The 17,859-nt window shown below is 40.8% G+C and overlaps 3 protein-coding genes across 5 annotated transcripts; 1 reads left to right on the top strand and 2 right to left on the bottom strand.

Annotated features, from left to right (window-relative positions):
- The first annotated feature begins 817 nt into the window (after positions 1-817).
- On the top strand, positions 818-9,144 carry rcc2 (regulator of chromosome condensation 2). 2 transcript variants are annotated; one of them, XM_086024939.1, is made up of 13 exons: positions 818-1,106; positions 3,123-3,338; positions 3,433-3,526; positions 4,873-5,016; positions 5,146-5,277; positions 5,410-5,498; positions 5,581-5,695; positions 6,179-6,345; positions 6,416-6,596; positions 7,725-7,830; positions 7,915-7,987; positions 8,081-8,158; positions 8,410-9,144. In XM_086024939.1, the coding sequence occupies exons 2-13, from the start codon at positions 3,138-3,140 to the stop codon at positions 8,512-8,514; spliced, it is 1,485 nt and encodes a 494-aa protein (XP_085881065.1). In that variant the 5' UTR covers positions 818-1,106; positions 3,123-3,137; the 3' UTR covers positions 8,515-9,144. The 2 variants fall into 2 exon arrangements, with proteins under 2 accessions (XP_085881065.1, XP_085881057.1); XM_086024931.1 differs by having other exon boundaries at positions 820-1,004.
- Positions 9,145-9,239: 95 nt separating this feature from the next.
- Positions 9,240-12,230, bottom strand: LOC147153159 (large ribosomal subunit protein eL22). Of its 2 annotated transcripts, none has more exons than XM_086024951.1 (4): positions 12,138-12,230; positions 10,762-10,872; positions 10,474-10,598; positions 9,240-9,420 (listed from the first exon to the last, which is right to left on the bottom strand). In XM_086024951.1, exons 1-4 carry the CDS (start codon positions 12,147-12,149, stop codon positions 9,276-9,278), a joined length of 393 nt encoding a protein of 130 aa, XP_085881077.1. In that variant the 5' UTR covers positions 12,150-12,230; the 3' UTR covers positions 9,240-9,275. The 2 variants fall into 2 exon arrangements, with proteins under 2 accessions (XP_085881077.1, XP_085881085.1); XM_086024959.1 differs by having other exon boundaries at positions 10,762-10,869; positions 12,138-12,180.
- Positions 12,231-13,114: 884 nt separating this feature from the next.
- icmt (isoprenylcysteine carboxyl methyltransferase) lies at positions 13,115-17,416 on the bottom strand. Its single transcript, XM_086043588.1, has 5 exons — positions 17,164-17,416; positions 16,154-16,242; positions 15,590-15,759; positions 14,623-14,840; positions 13,115-14,475 (listed from the first exon to the last, which is right to left on the bottom strand). The coding sequence occupies exons 1-5, from the start codon at positions 17,380-17,382 to the stop codon at positions 14,296-14,298; spliced, it is 876 nt and encodes a 291-aa protein (XP_085899714.1). The 5' UTR covers positions 17,383-17,416; the 3' UTR covers positions 13,115-14,295.
- Positions 17,417-17,859: the final 443 nt, after the last annotated feature.

Here is a 17,859-nt window from a genome sequence, read left to right as displayed (position 1 = left end):
ATATATATATATATACATATATATATATATATATATATATATATATATATATATATATATATATATACACATATATATATAATTAATTCAAATTTTAGCGCATTTAAAAAAAATTAATTCAGTTTTATTTCCTTTCTGTGACAGCTGACCTCTGCTCACTTTGCAGCCAAACTGGGAGGAGGGTCACTGTGCAAAGACAGACTTTTATGTAGTTTTACAAAAGTTGCTCAACAGCTCATTGGAGGAATCCCAAAATAATTTTCACACTTTGCAAACCCAAATTGAAATACCATATTAGTTGTACATCTTTGGTGTGTCGTTCAACAGTTCTATTTTACAGGAAAGTAATCATATTCAAGGATCAAATAAAGTTATGAGAACAATCTTTGAATCAATATATACTTTTATTTTTTTCTACAATTCTAAGACTTTCCTCAAGTAAATATCGGTTCCAAGCTTCGTAAAACATTGTAATTGAAAAATACGATTAATTGCGTTAAATTTTGCAATTAGTTTAAAAAGTTTGAATCGCTTGAAAGCACAAATATAATTAACAAAGAAAATTTGTTTTCTTCAGTACATTTCAGAGACCGTACTTTTTTTTGCTTCCTCGTAAGTTTGTTTTTTGAATTCAAGCATGCATGGATGGATGGATGGAGATAGATAGATAGATGGATAGATAGATAGTTAGATAGATAAACAGACTGACTGACATATAGATTGACAGATAGATAGACAGACAGATAGATAGACTGACAGATAGATAGATTGACAGATAGATAGATAGACAGACAGACAGACAGACAGACGTTGCGCACATGACGCGCGCGGCGTGAACGTGTGTAGACTGCAGAGCTGATGGCGATACAGTGGTGTACTGTAGTGTAATGTATATGATGGCGAGTGTGGGCAAGCGACCACGTGATGCGGAAGTAGACTCTGGTTTCTTTTGTTCACATCAATCAAAGCGGACAAGGACGGGCTGCTGAATCAGGAAATAGCTGGTACATGATTTATTTTCCATTCTGAAAATTACAAGTAACCTTTTTTGAGAAACCACGCGCATCCATTTCCTCTACTCCGACAAACTGTATCACCTTGAAAATGTTTGTAAAGTTTGTTTTTTTCTACCCCTTGTCGCGGTATTGTTTTACGTACATGTCTTCTTTATTAAGTATGCGTTAGCTTAACGCGGAGGTAACCTTAGCTTAATTACCCCAAAATGTTCACGTGTAGTACAGCGAGAAGAGAGAGAAGTCGTTTAGTTTGTATGAGTCACAAACTTTAGCCTTATGTAGAGGCTCGAGATAAAAGTTGACGAATTGGCGGCTCGGTTAGCTTGCTAGCCAATCTCCAAGCGAACAAAGAGCGTCGGTGCTTAGCTTCGTGAAGCTAGCGGCTACGCGGACACACGCGCTTATGCTTTGTTTAATTTCGCGTCCGTGTCCTTTATTCTAACCGACTTTATTGGCCTTGTTATTCACGTGAGCTTTTCAAAAATGTTGCTGGTTTGGTAGTCAAATGAAGAGACCGCTACAAAGTAAAGTCAGTAAAAGTACCAACTCTCCCGAACACTTCTCGACTCATGTCTGCCAAAATGTTGAAATGTTCTAAATGAGTCTCCTACTGTTTGTTGGCTTCTAACCTGAGTTTGAAGGACTTAGTTTACACGATGAATTGCTTTTAACATTTCGTCCATGTCACTGACCAATACACTCGAGAAGTGTCAAAACAAAAGTTTGAAGCGGAGCTATAATTTATAAACCATTTTTTTGTTGACAATTGTCAGTCTCGTACGTGTTAAGCCACTTTTATCACTACTGTGGCGTATGCTTTTCATGATGAGAAGTGTTATGAGGTATGATTCATAGTCTTCCTTTAGGTGACAATAAGGTTTACAGACATAATACAGCTCAAGTCAAGTCAAATATATTTACATAGCCCTTAATCACAAAACAGTCTTTGCAAGCCCACCGTTGAACATTAAGGACATCCCCTGATATTAACCTCACAGGAGGGCAAGGAAAAACTTTTAAAAATCTGGAGAAAAATAAACTTTGAGAAGGAGCCTGTGGATGGGGGGAACCGTCCAGGATGACCAGGCTGCAATGGAAACAGAGTGGGCAACATTTAACACACAATGTAGTGCTATACAATGTCGACTAGAATAGTGTGAGAGTCAAATTTAATAAGATGAAGAGCTGCAGGACGACTATTCCGGAGAAGTCGGTCCTCCTTAAAACCTGGCCCGGTTGGTCAATGCGCACATTTCCATAGCAGTGCCTCCGTGGAGGTGGCCCATCTCAGATCTTGTCCCGGTCTTTGTTTTTGGCTCTCAGGATCACCAAAAGCCATCATGGTGTGAACAACGGTTTCGGGACGGAACATATGATACCACTAAATCAACGCGATAGGAAGGCGCCAATATTTTACAAGTACCAAAACCTTGAAATCGAATCTCAAGTCGATTGGGAACCAGTGCAAGTTGGCAGTATCGGAGTAATATGATGACTTTCTCATCTTTGTCAGGAGTCTAGCTGCAGCATTTTGTATTAACTGGAGACTTTTAATACTAGACATGGGAAGACCAGACAGCAATACGTGACAATATTCGAGGTGAAACGTAGACCGCTGTTTACGGCGCAGTTCCTTTATACACAGTAACGTAACCCAAGTAGAAACATGCTGTACTCTTATCTCAAACCTATGCTGTCGGAGGATTGTTGACATCATGACAGTGAATATTTATATGAAAGACACTTCTAGGCAATAAAATGACAAAATTAAGTGTGGTGTGTCTGTGCAAATTAGTTCGCAGCATTTCGTTTATAACCTTGAAATGTCATAATTACAGCAAATATTTACAATAACATTCCAAGCCAATTATACAAAGAAAGCAGCAATAATTGAGCTGGCTAAACCAGCTACTAGACACTCTGAGACCTTTAATGTAAACAGTCAAATGAAAAAAGGATATGTGGCTGTAACGGAGCATGCCGTTCCTAATCTTGAAATGATGTATATCGAGCATGTCATAAACCGAAGACTCCCTGCACCATATACTTGCCATCGTCCTGTGCCTGAATTACAGAAAGGTTGCTTACAACTTTGTTTCCTCGCAGCTCTTTTGACTGAAAATGCCACGCAAGAAGGTGACAGACGTCTCTGGAAATGGATCCCTGAAGAAGAAGAAAGCCAGCGGCAAAAGGAAAGAGCGAGACTTTAGCAGTGACGACGAGTTTGACTTTGAACAGGAGAACAACAAGAAGCCGGGGAAGCCCTCCATAAAGTCCACTCTGCAACCCGTCACTGTGGCGGATGATGTGAAAGAGAAAATTGTGAGTCTTTTCAGTCCTTTATAAGAAATAAAATAAGAATTGTACTGCAGCTAGATTATCGGATTGACTCTCCGTTTTCATTTCCTCTCCACAGAAACTTGAATGTCCAAAGGTGAAAGGTCAACTAGTCATATTTGGAGCAACTAACTGGGATTTGATTGGAAGAAAAGAGGTGCCCAAACAACAAGGTAGTCATATCATATAGTGTGAAATATTAATGTGTTAAAAATCAGCAACGCCGATGATGCGTTTACTTATCCAGTTTTATTTTGCTTTGAAATTTCAAGATAAAAATGACCTTCATTAGTCTCAAAATGGGGCAAAAAAAAATTATAGCAGCCAGCTGTACTTTTTGCACATACCGATGTTAACAGCAGAGTACAATCTGCATTCACGAAAGACCCCACAAAATAAAATTATGAAGAGAAAAATCTTTCACACACTCATTCACACAAAATGTTGCTGTAACAGTAGCACATGGATGTATTCACCTGTGACTGTCAGACAGAACTCGCCAGAGAGCGACGTCGCCGTGTTGAAAGTACACGTTCACACAGGCAGTGTGCGTTGCCCTGTTAATGCTACCTTTATACTCCTCTTATATTACCGGCAGCCAAGAATATTGATGAAGACAGCAGTTGTTAAAAAAAAGACAAAAATGACATCATTTACATATTTTCAGTGTACATGGAGCCTACAGCAAGCACTGAACCAGTGAGTGCTCAATAAATGAGTGTGACACTAATGTCTATTCATATGTATGCGTACGGCGGACACCCCTCCCCCCTGCAGTGATCCGATTGATGCATTTGCAGGCACCCGCTGATTAATGTGCTTTGTTGCAAAGGGAATTCTGATTTGGGGGAGGGGGGGGGGGGTTTGCAGCAGCTGTTTATAGACAAAGACCATGTTGGGAGGATTCATATGCTGCACTTGCTGTACATATGTGTAGGTGCACATATGTCAAATGATGGCTTTTGATTTTATTTTGAATGCTAATCTTCCACCAGGGAAAACTCCCTGCCGTCGTGCAGTCAGTACATGTTTTTTGTTTGAACTTAATTTTACAAATCCATCATTTTCATATAGTTGATTTGAATAAAAAGTAGTGTGTGATAGATATCATTCTGGTGGAGGACAGGTCAGTCAAATTGATACTCTTTCCATCCTCTAGCTTATGCAAGTTCCACCAAGCAGATTTGCATTTTTGACAAACTCAATCTGAAGACATTTGTGCTTTCTAATGGGAAAAGCTGAAAGTAGAGGCCAAATTTCATATTGGGTATTGTAAATGTAACGAAGGAGTCCCAAAATAAAGTCCATTTGCCTTCATTCAACTATTGTGTACTGACTCCAGGTCTGAGAATCTACACACACTAAGGAGCCTCTAAGAGTGAAAAAACAATTGTGACTAAGTCTTTTTTGTGTAAGTGTAGAAACATACTTCTTGCATGCATTTATCACATCTGTTTGATGTTTGAAATCTCTGTCAGGTGAATTTAGTTCCACAATCTTTTTTTTTTCCCTCTTCCAGCTGCTTTCCGCAACCTGGGCCAGAATTTGTGGAGTCCACACCGCTACGGCTGTCTAAACGACGTCCTGGTTAGCTGTGTGATTTCCGGCTCGTGTGCGGCGCACAGCCTTCTCATCACCACGGAGGGCAAACTGTGGAGCTGGGGTACGTCCCAAAATCCACGCGTTTCCTTTTGTATTCTTCAATGTCTCTCTATTTTCTTTTTCTTTAGTTTTTTTTCAACATCATGCTGCGTATGCCACTCATCTGTAAATATTATCATTATTTGGGCAGGTCGCAATGACAAAGGTCAGCTGGGCCACGGAGACACCAAACGTTTGGATGCTCCCAAGTTGATTGAGGGCCTGGCAGATGTTGTGGTTGTCGCTGCGGCCTGCGGGCGTAATCACACCTTGGCACTCACAGGTATGCGTGGCCAGCTCGTCTGTGCTGGATGTGGACCAGGTCCTGCGTTATTCTTCATTACTTGAGCTGAAAGTATCTTGTGAAATGTTAGTACGCATACTTGGTGCTTGTGTTCACGGTTCTTTTCTTCAGAGGATGGTGTCGCGCACTCCTTTGGTGAAAACAAGCTGGGCCAGCTTGGCCAAGGCAGCCAGACGGACGCCGTCCTCAGCCCGGCACCTGTAAGTGCCAACTAGCGTACAAACGACTGTACGATGCAGTCCCGGCATGAAAGACAAAAGTTGGCGTGTTTTGGGTGCCCAGATTTCCTACAATGGCCAGCCCTTGGTGAAGGTGTCGTGCGGGGCGGAGTTCAGCATGGTGGTGGACTGCAAAGGGAACCTCTATTCCTTTGGCTGCCCTGAGTATGGACAGCTCGGTAAGATGGAAGCGCTTGAGCTTAGTGCTTGGTTTTAAACGGCAGACAGTCTTGGTTTACCTTCAGGGGGACTAACGAGCCATGCAGGCTTTCAACTCGGGACAGGTTGAACTCCACATTTTGGGGGGCGCTGGCTTCCACTGTCAAGTAGATTTGTGCCCCTTAGCCCTGTGTTTCTCAACCATTATTGAGCGAATGGACATATTTCACCTCGGAAAAAAATTCACGGCACATCACTTCGCAAAACGATTCACAAAAAGTGGATATACAGGTTTATTACGTACATTTACCGCTAGCGGAAGGGCATTTAATTGTTTTGCCTGTGGTTGGCATACATAAATTAACAAAAAAAGATTAGAAAATAATATATTTTTGTCTCAATAATTGACATTGGACAATTTATCGCGGCACACCCGATGATCTCTCGCAGACCACTGCTTGAGAATCACTGCTTTCTCCTCTTCTCTGGTCTCCCCACTGCAGGACACAACAGCGACGGCAAGTTCATAGCTCGTGCGCAGCGCATCGAGTTTGACTGCGAACTCATCCCTCGCCGCGTCGCCATCTTCATCGAGAAGTCCAAAGACGGCCAGGTCACGCCTGTGCCCAACGTGGTGGTCCGAGACGTGGCCTGCGGAGCCAACCACACAGTGAGACGTCACAGCGGGGGGATACGTCCGTTGTCCTGTTTGAATGTTGAAGCACGTGTTGTGTGTTTAGTTGGTGTTGGACTCTCAGAAGCGAGTATTCAGCTGGGGATTCGGAGGTTACGGACGTCTGGGACACACCGAGCAGAAGGACGAGCTGGTTCCTCGCCTGGTCAAACTCTTTGACTTCCCCGGTCGAGGTGCCAGTCACATCCATACAGGCTACCAGTGCTCCTTCGCCATCAGCGAGAGCGGTAAGACACTGCGGCGAGCTTCACTTTTCAAATGGAATGTTGCTAGACTAGATCGCGGCAGACCTCCACCAAGGCTGGACAATCCTAATGGTCATGCTTTTGTCTGATGCTTGATGGTGATGAGGTTTTGGAGAGAATAATGTCACCTCCAAACGTATTGGAACGGCAAGGTCAATTCCTTTTTTTTGTTGTATACTGAAGACATTTGGGTTTCTGATCACAAAAAAGAAATGACTTTTTTATTAAGTCCTACTTTTCCCGGTGGAAGTTAAATCAAACTTGAAATGTGAGAATGTGGTTGTTGCGTGTTGTCATAGCACAGTGGAGGCAACCACCACTGCACTTGTGGCTGCCCGGGCAAGGTGCCTCTTGCTCGGACACGCTTTTACGCACATCGGCCTCTTCTCCCTTGGGCTTGTGCGCTTCCAGGGCTACAGGGGACGGAGGGGTGACACTCTGGCAGTCCGACCCCCTAGGTTTTTTATAATGTGGCCCCCTGAATAATTTAGTTGAATAGCCCTGCCATATGATATTTCAGCTTTTCTTTTTTTTTTATAAATTTGCAAAAATGTACACATTTCAGTTTTTTTCTGTCAAGATGGGGTGCTGAGTGTACATTGAGAAATTAAATTAACTTTTTTGACTTTGACAAATGGCTGCAATGACGCAGAGAATGAAACATTTCAAGGGGTCTGAATACTTTCCGTACCCACTGTAACAGTAGTTGATGACACAAACGTTGGTAGAGCTGTGAAGAAACACCTCAAGGGAAACAGTCAGTGACATCACTGCCAACCAAGTAGCAGCAGAATGAATTCTGAAGTCTGCAAAACCATCTGGCAATTTACAGAAAAACACATTCAGACTATTTGGGAGAAGCTCAATAATGCAACAAGACAATCACCCAAAATGCACTGTCAACACACCCAGATGTAAATACCATGAAATCAATCATGGACTTCTAAACTTTTCCCTCATTCATCTTTTGATCTGAAACTCAAAATGTTTTCAGTTATATACAACATAGACAGAGAAATTGACCTTGCCGTTCCAATACTCTTCTCATTCCTCATATTTTTGAGATGGTCAAGACCAAAGAGAAGACATTTTTTGTTGTTGTGTTTGCAGGGAGTCTCTTCTTCTGGGGTGTGACCAACACTTCCAGAGAGTCGACGATGTACCCCAAAGCTGTGCAGGATCTGTGTGGTTGGGAAATCCGCAGTCTGGCTTGCGGGTAGGTGACTCGGAAGCTGACGCGTTTACCGTCACGCTTGAGAAGTGACTTGACTGTGTGTGTGTGTGTGTGTGTGTGACACAGGAAGAGCAGCATCATCATCGCTGCAAACGAGAGCACCATCAGCTGGGGTCCTTCACCCACTTTTGGAGAGCTGGTAAGAGAAAGTGCTTCACATCCTCCTCATCATGAAATTGAACTTGTGGGCCACGATCGGTTCAAAATGTGTGTCGTGTTTGATTTCCGTTAGGGCTATGGCGACAACAAACCGAAATCCTCCACCACCCCCCAGGAAGTCAAGACCCTGGATGGCATTTATATTGAACAGGTGCACTGAATGACTGGCATTGTATGTATGGGGGGCAGGCATCCCACGAGTATTGTTTTGTTGTAAGTTATAAGTTAAAGGTCCGGCGCACGCCGACGAACACGATGGGCAGGGAGGGACCCTGCCGAGAAAGGCGTCAAACCCCAAGTGTCGCTTGAGCCGTACGCTCAGATATTGCACGTTTGTGCCCCCAGAAAGCGCCGCGCAGCAGTTAAGATTGCCGGAGCGTTTGCTTTTGTCTGCTTCCCCAGGTGGTGATGGGTTACGCTCACTCCATGATCATCGCCAGGCAGGACACGCCGGCCGAGCAGGAGAGACTGCAAAAGCTGCCCGAGTACAACCCCCGAACGATCTGACGTGGCCCAGGGAGACGTGTCCGCTTTGCACACGTCTCCTCTTCGCAGGGGGGTCACATTCCAACAATTTGGACGCTCCAACCACAACGAACTATTGAGGCCATGTCACTTGAGTGAAACTTAGTTTACGTCAAGCACTTCTGCCTCTTCCTTCCCGGGATGTGCTTCCGTTCCCCTTTTGTTACACGCTCACACATTTGTTTCATTGTCTTGTGTGTTGCAGTATTTGAGAAATACTTGTCAGATTTACGGGTGCTTCAGCATGACCCCCCCCCCCCCTCCCCCCCCCTCACCTCTGCAGGGACAGATGCTCCATACCAGTGCCTGCATTTTCCATGGCCCTGATATGGAAGTTGTCTTGTATGTTTTCTTGATGTTCTCAACTTTGTTACATTCCTTTAGTTATTCTTCACAATAGATCTGGGACTATTGTCTTAAATTTTCATTAGGGGCCACGTTCAGGCTGCACTGTCACAAGTATTTGAGATGGGGAAGGTTGGGACTTCAATTTTTTTTTCTTCTTTTAAACAGCCAAAGGTGTTTTTCGCACACCTTTTACTGATCGTAATGGTGTGCATTGTTCTGAATACATTTTCATTCCAATAAAAAAAAAAAAGGTGTAAACTGACACCCACAAAGTTTGCTGTGTGGTTGTAAACGAGCAGGATTCTAACAATATGCTAAACTGACCCAAATTTGGATGACTTGCAAGAAAATGCTACACGTGTGACTGAAAACATTTATTGTACAAAATCATGAATTTAATCTTCGTCTTCCTCCTCCTCTTCATCCTGGTTGATCTGGAAGTAGCGCAGCTCATAGCTCTCCTTGGTGTTGGCCACCACGCGCAACCAGTCGCGAAGATTATTCTTTTTCAGGTACTTCTTGGTCAGATACTTTAGATATCTAAAAGACATCACAAACAGTCACATACTGTATGCGTCAAACTAAAAGCCTGTAAATACATAATGGTGCGTTACCACAAAAAAACAGAAAAAATACTCTGAAATTAGCAATTCTTGTATGTTCCATTTTAGTTTTGTTGGACCAGAAATATTTTCCAGATCATGTTTATTTTGTTAGATTTACTTAATTCTAGGTAATTGGGGCTCTTGTGAGAGTTGTCAATAGATATAAAGAACATAAAGATTTTGCTATGCGCTACATCTATTAATGATGCATTGATAATAGTAATAAATGCTACTGAAAATTCTTCGACTAATTGTGTATTTGAATAAATATTTTTGCTTTATTCATTTCACTTAACGAACAATTGTCTCCTTTTTAATTAGCTTAGATCAACTAACTAGGCATTACACAAATATTCTTTATATTAGTACAAGTTTTGGAAGTGTTCAAACTGAAGACTCCTTGAGAGGAAACCTATTCCCCTCTTTTGACTTGACCACACCTTGATTTCAGATGATCTGCCTCACGGTGGAATGATGATCTTTTCTTTTTTAAATTTAAATAACTATAGCGGGTGAACGGTCACTACCCTCTTCCTGAGGTCCTCTGAGATTTCGCTCCCTCTTGGCAGGACTGACCTGTATTAGTTCACCTGGGTAAGACTAAAGTGACGTGGTTTAACCCCTGTTTCAATCAGTGATGCAGAATTTCCACACGAAACCTCCCTCATTTCAGTGGTTAATTTAGCTACCAATTTGTCCCACCTGATTCTACTTTTGACTGCTTGTTTTCAGCAATGCACCTCAGGGTTCACTTACTGTTGCACCTACATAAATTGACCAAAAACTCTTTAATCTTGACTACACAATGAATTTAAAAAAAAGAAGGAAAAATACTGAATTGCTAAATCGACACCTGCTATTTCATATAAAATATAATAGCTTGGACTGAACATCAAAATCAGGTTGAAACAATTGGAAAATCTAAATTGCTTAAGAGGTTTACAATCTTTTGAGCAGCACTGTACATGCTGCTGGAGTGAAAGTTTACCTTTTGGAGAAGGGCACCTCTGAGGAGATGGTAATCTTACTCTTACTCCTCTCGATGGACACCACGCCTCCGCCGAGGTTGCCCGCTTTGCCGTTAACCTTGATGCGCTCTTGCAGGAACTGCTCCTGCAAACACAAACACAAAAGAATATGGGGAGGGAAAACTTGCGGGCATCATTGTATTTTATTGTAAATCGGACAGTTGGGCCAGGTCAAGTTAGAATGTGGATAGAAATTATGTACAAGAACTCCCCACTCTAATTGTTCCCCCAATTATCAAGGGCCTTACAAAGTTGGCGGCGTCCATGATGCCATCTTCAACAGGATGGGTGCAGTCCAGTGTGAACTTGAGGACCTGCTTCTTCTTCTTACCACCTTTACCAGTGTTCTGCTTCTTCTGCTTTAATGACAACAACACAACTTTATTTGCACAAGTGTTCTTTGGAGTGCTTCAAGTCGCACCGCTTTTCGTCACTTGTCCAGCAACACAACGCCCAGGAGTCTCCAAGTCAACTTTAATATGGATACAATAAGAAAAGCTGTTTTGTTTTTTGCTCATCACATTAGTAACAGTACAGCTGACTTTGTACATGTGAAACACATGTACATTTGAATTGAGAGGGTTCTCAAAAGAGACAATTTAATAGTGTTTCGCAACCTTTACTGAGCAAAGGTCAATACTACATTAAAAGCATTCTTCTGCTAAATGCAGGGTCCTACATTAAGCCTTTTTTGTGTGGTGGCCCTGTTGAGCCGCCATGAGCCATGTTGTGGAGGCCCTGCAAGAACCGGCAGCGAATCTACATATTCATGATAATTACAATTACTTTCCAAGTACAGTTTGGTTGTATTTAAGTTTATTTCTATTTTATCTCTGAATAACTGTGTTTTTAAGTATTTAGGTATGATTTTTATTTCACCGAAGTGCAATACATTCTAATAGACTCATTTAGTTAAATGTTTCTATATTCGAGCAGTTTTAATGTTGAAAGACTAAGGTACTACTGCATTCTAATATCATGGTGGTGGCACCTAGAGACCCATTTATATTTATAGGTACCTGGTCTAAAATGTCTGAGAACCACCGACCAAGGACATGTTACTCAGTTATTCATATTTAAAACTGTAATGTTTTGGAATACCTTTACAAGCCCTCAAAATTTCGATTAAGTGTTGTTGCTCTAACTTGGTTACAGCAAAAATATCAAAATAATTTAATTAGCGGACAAGCGACGACGGTGTATCAATGTAGAATGTAACTGCTCGATTAGTGGTAGTCACTGGTACATGACGGTAAGCTAAACGCCGTAACTACAGTACAACATTAATGACGCATACAGTGCTTAAAAATGTAAAAGATATATCATTGACAATCATTGGAGATGTCTAAAAAGTGCGTTTAGTCGATCCGGACGCTTTTGTTTAAAAACCAAAACAGGACAGTCGAGACAAAAACGTGGTGAGCTTCGCGAGCAGAAGCTAACGTTAGCGACAGGCCGCAAAAAATTGAGCTACTTTATAATGTTAATAACAGGCCCTCTCAAAGCCTCTACTTGGTCAGCAAGCATGATTAGACAACCGAGGCAACAGCCTAATCGTCGTTGCACAGTTTTACACGGGACAAGCAACAGTTTGAGCAGCTTGTTGACACGCGATTCTACTTACAATGGGCGCCATGGCGAAGAAGCTCGCAGAGAGAGCGAGCGTGGAGTGCGCATGCGTTACACTCACCAACAAGTCAATCGTCGAATCATTGATTCGAACTACGCATCCCGAGACAAGTTATTTTTGTACTTAACTTTTTGTACTTTCAAATGACCAGAAAATTACGAACGTACAAGGAGCGCAAACGTAGTAAGGCAGATATATTACACAAAAACTAAAACTGTGGTTCTATGACTTATAAAGGAAATTGATAGATTGTCAATTGTCGTAAATATTCATCAATACATTTACGAAGGAAAAAATGTCAAACATACACTCAAGATGCAATGAGTATATGCAAACTTGCACGTTAAGTAATTACATACAGAAAGGGTCACCAGAGTTTGCTTACACTTGCTCTGTTCATTATTTACATTGGCATTTAGACCAACTCTTAGAATTCGCGTTCTCTACAAGTTTTAATGTCAAATAGCACTAGGTGTATGTATATGTATGTATGTATACATATGTATATATATATACATATATATATAGATATATATATAGATATATACATACATATAAGTATGCATATAAGTATGCATATACGTATGCATATATACACGTATGCATATATACACGTATGTATATACACGTATGCATATATACACGTATGTATATATATACACGTATGTATATATATACACGTATGTATATATATACACGTATATATATATACACGTATATATATACACGTATATATATATACGTATGTATATATATACGTATGTATATATATACATATATATATATATGTATATATATATATATATATATGTATATATACGTATGTATATATATATATATATATATATATATATATATATATACACGTATATATTTAGAGAAAGAGAGACACAGACAGAGACAGAGACAGACAGAGAGAAACAGAAAGAGAGAGAAATCTCTGCAATTGCAAACATAGTATCACTTCAGTATTGGAAGCTGTACATCTCAAATAATTTAATACAGTAGATTATACAGAAATGAAACCATACAATGGGGAAAAAAAATCAGTAGTTATGAGGCTTACTCATAAAAAGCCCAAAATAATGTTTATTATAAGCCAATGGTGCGACTGTGGGACGGTTTTTAGCCTGAGTACAGGCCATAAAATGGATTACACATAGAACAGTGATCGACTCAACTTTAGTCTATTCAGTCTCTGACCATGTGACTGTTCTGAATGCAGCGTTACAATTTATTTAAACGAAGTGACAGCGCAACTCTGCTCTGGATGGTATGACATAATGTGCGCAGACATTCAGTTAAAAAAAAAAAAAAAGTTGTCATCCAGGGTCTTTTATCAAACGTTGCTACATATGAGAGGTCCATTAAAAAAAAAAAAAAAAAAAAAAAAGAGAGAGAGAGGGCAGTGCTTAGCATCATCTCCACAGAGCATGAGGTTGTTGGTTTGGACCTGATGCTTTGATGCCTTCCTTTGTTGAAATGTTCTCACCATGAAGGCCGCTTACACTAGCGTGAATTGCCATCTTCCCTTGTAGCCCTACAGCCCTTTCAGGCTGGAAATGTCCCAACTGCGTAGATAGCATAAACTGCGCAGAAAATGAGCATAAAAAAGTGGATGAGAAAAGCCAGCTACGGAGGTAGTAACAACATCAGATCCAGTTCTGTGGAGACGAGACGGTCATTACAGTGGAAATAAAATGAAAACAGCATGTCAGGAACATCTAATCGCTATCTGACTTGACATGCTGGAGTGATGTGTGTAAACAGGTGGTATTTATATGGAATCCCTTTTTTGCCAGCCAACTAGGGTAATACATGTGTATCCCTCAAAATTCTGCTGAAGTTGCCGTGTCCCTCTTTATACAGCCGCCATCCACTCTCTAGCGACACCTGGTTGCTGTTCCACAGCTAGCATGGTCAAAGCATGCAAACAAAACTGCAAACAAGTGCTACTAGAGTACACGTAAAGACGGTGAAAGGTTTTTGGTCTCTCTCACAGGATTGTAGAGTTTGGTCAAGTAAAAGCAGTCCACTTGCTTGCTGGTCTGTGCTAGCTAGTGGGTCGGCTCGCAGAATTCTTTGCGATCGCGACATCACCACTGTCTGGGTCTGCTTTTTGAGTCAAGTACACTAGTGAAGTTGGGCTTTATTAGTTGACCCGAATGCCTGAGATGAAGGGAAGCCCGGTGGGAACCCGCTTCTTGTACTCCACGTATTCCTCAGCAAAGAAATTGATGAGGGAAATCTCCTCTTCCTCAATCCGCTCCCGAAAGAACCTCCAGCTGGCGATTGTGTAGCCCAGTGTACATACTGGGTTGCACAGCACCACCTATAGTGGACACAGCACGTGAGATAACATTTTACCCGATAAGAACAGACCAAAAGAAAACATATAGATTTCAAATACTTCCATTCAAAAACAAATCCCGATAGGCACCACGAGAACATTTGCAGTAATGAGAACAAACGAGCAAACCTGTGTTCCAATGCTCCAGTAGAACCAACCCACATAGGAGGGGTGTCGAAAGAAAGCGTAGACACCGCTGGTGACCAGCACGTGACTATACGCCTTTTCATTCTGAACAATGTGGTTGAAGTTGGAGCCGGCCGTCAACATGGCCGCCTTGCGGAGGGCCTCGCCGCACAGCACCATGAGCAGACCCATGAAGCTCAACCAGCTCAGCTGCTTCAGCTCTTGAAAGACAAGACGAGGCACGTCAAGCAGGAATTTGTAACATGCTTAAAAACAGCATTTGAGACTTACAATTTTTCATCTTTGGCCAATTATAATTGACCAACTATTTAAACACTTGCTGATTGGAATGTATGAAAAAAATCCACAAGTCAGTCAGGATGCATTATGGTCAGCCGTGATCAAAAATTAAGCTCTTCTTTTGAATGACATAAAGCTGCCAATGTAAGTTTGTCAATTTCCCCGCTACACAAAGCTAGTTCTAAAATTGTTGTACTAGGACATTGTATAGCTGACATTGATCGGAATTGGCGCAAAAGACGACTGACTATACATTATGGTTTTTGTGAGCAGACAGTCACATTGCAGATGCCTGTTGGAGGTCAGGTACTGCTCATGCTAAGCAATTTACACATGGTCACGTGACTTTATGCCTCCTACTTTAGTAAAATACGCGTCAGTCATTAGGGAAGCACGTCTGACTGAACATGACGTCACTCATTGTGTGTACTTGTGCGGCAGCGCAGATTATCCACAGGATTAGTTTAGTCAAAGAAGCGCTAAGGTTATACATTTTGTTTTTAGGCTTGTAGGACCAAACATTAAGATTGTATTTGCCTTAAAAGTCACAATGCAACCAAAACAGGCTGCTTATAAAACTAAAGGATGGTTAAAAAGTACTTTGACATTTGTTAATTGAATGTTTTTGTTCAATTAAATAAAATAAGTAGGAATCATATTGCCCACCAACCTGGAAATGTTAGCTTTTCCACAGTGAACTCGACCCATGATGAGACAGCCGCCAGCGTGTACTCCACACTGTGGTTAAGCAGGAATGAGTCCAGTGAGAGGCTGTGAGGGTTAATGATGGCCGTCACCAAGTACTCTGAGTAATGGAAGAAAGCCAGGGAGCACATATACCTGCAGAGAGGTGACAGTACTACACATGTTTAAGCTCTAACCCATTGCAATCCCTAATACAGGGTCTTTATGAATGACAATCTGCTAGTAACACTCCAATCACATGATTAACTCTAAAAGGGAACATACAATGGAAAATTTACTGTGCCTACCCACCAATTATGTTTGGAATTACATAACCAAGTACATTTTTTATCTGCCCAATTCTTGATATGGGTTTGGGAGCATGCGCAGTTGTACATATGCATGTGCCAAGACAGAGAAACGACTTGTGATAACATGATATGCAATTCTAATATATTTTTTAATAAACCAACGCCTGTACATTTTTAAACAAGGATTCCAAGATAAAGGCATTTATAGAGCAAATATAACTTAATATTAATTTGCATACCAGCCAAAATGTGTCCACGTGGTTTCAGTGCAGCTTATGATTAGACCACACCCAAAAATGACTCCCAGAAAGCAGGCTCTTACAGCAACCTAAAACAATAAAAATGTTCAAGTTAAACAACAGAAAAACACATATCGCTAGTTGAAATTTCCAACCCATCCAGCCAACTCTAAGTAGTACTATTTTGTCATACTGATACTCTGTAAACAAAAGATACTAAAGGGTAGTTTGTATTTCAGTCTCAACATTTTATTTTTATTTTTTATTTTTTTTACTATTATTAAAACTCTTCCACCCAAACATCAGTTTTCGTTACTCTCTTCAGGATGAGTAAAAAGAAAAAGTTCTGAATGCATTTTTATACATTCATGCATAGTTACTTGGTCAAAACAAACACTAAAATGACTGTTTAAAGTAAATAAGTCATTTTCCACGAACACCCTATATTCAGAGAATAATATATTCATACAAATTATGACAAATACAACGACGAATAGCTGATGAAGACATCCTGTTATACTATATAGCTAAAGTGCACTTTATATTTTGATGATGTACCTCTCAAACTCATACAGTAGAGGTTTAGGGTAGAAATTGTTTGAGAGACTAATCCATACATGGAAAAAAAACATGCCCTTACTTCCTCAAGATGCATTTAAATAAATAAATAAATTCTAGGCTTAAAGAACACGTAGGGGACTAAATATCAGAATAAAACAAAACAATAATTGCAATAAATGCATGTGTGACTGACATATCTGTCAAGGGCTTCAAATTGAAATAAAAGCAACGTTTGTGGGTCATTGCGGCTTGATAATACACTGCTGTCACGTTCTACTTTTGCTAATAGGATTAACAAAGTGGATAGCATTTATACTACTAGCTACCGGTCTAAAATGTGGCACGTAACAAAAAACTTCTACTGGAGAGTACTTCATTTAATTCTTCGGTCATCATAAAACATAACTAGAATGAAACTTAAAAGTTCGCTAGCTATCGTTTACGCTTACCTTGTACAGGGGTCCCCTGCATATTAGTAACAGGAGGCCATTGATAACAGCAATATGCAAACAAATTGCTATTTTCCCCGGAGTTTCCGTTAGGTAATCGAAGACCCAGTCAAGGTGACCAAAGCAGGATCGAACCAAAGGTATTATGACAACGCTGAGACCTAGAATAAAGCTCTTAATACTTACTGTACCCTCAAGTACCAACTTACTGCCTGCCATGATGGAAAAGGATTCCACAATGTATCGCGAGATCACATGTGGGGGAGTGGGGTTTCCTGATGCTGCGTTCACTTTATACTAGGATGTCGGACTTTTTCATGTTGGTTTGAAAAAAGCAAACAACAACAATAACAAAAATAGGAACATAATAGGATTTTTTTGGCTCGTCTGTGATATAACCAGTGAGCTACTGTTTCCTCGGCAGATTCCATTATTGTCTTGTTATATGATTTTTGGGGGGGAGAAATGTTTGTAAATGTATTCCATCCATCCTCTGTAACTACAATTTACCATCACTATGGTCACAGCAAGGGCGTGCTTGAGCCTATCCCAGTTTGACTTTGTTTGGACGAGAGGCGGAAATTTAATTTGGTCAATGCATCTTTGTCAGCAATCACGGCTTATATATATTTTTTAAATATAACATTAATATCTCCAAAGATGCTAATTTGGATTCTACAAAGTAGTCTGGGCTTT

Source organism: Filicampus tigris, chromosome 1 (genome assembly GCF_054856515.1).
Source record: "Filicampus tigris isolate MCC_2025a chromosome 1, RoL_Ftig_1.0, whole genome shotgun sequence".
NCBI lineage: Eukaryota > Metazoa > Chordata > Actinopteri > Syngnathiformes > Syngnathidae > Filicampus > Filicampus tigris.
The sequence above is the reverse complement of the archived record's forward strand: the minus strand, read 5'-3'. Positions and strand labels throughout refer to the sequence as shown.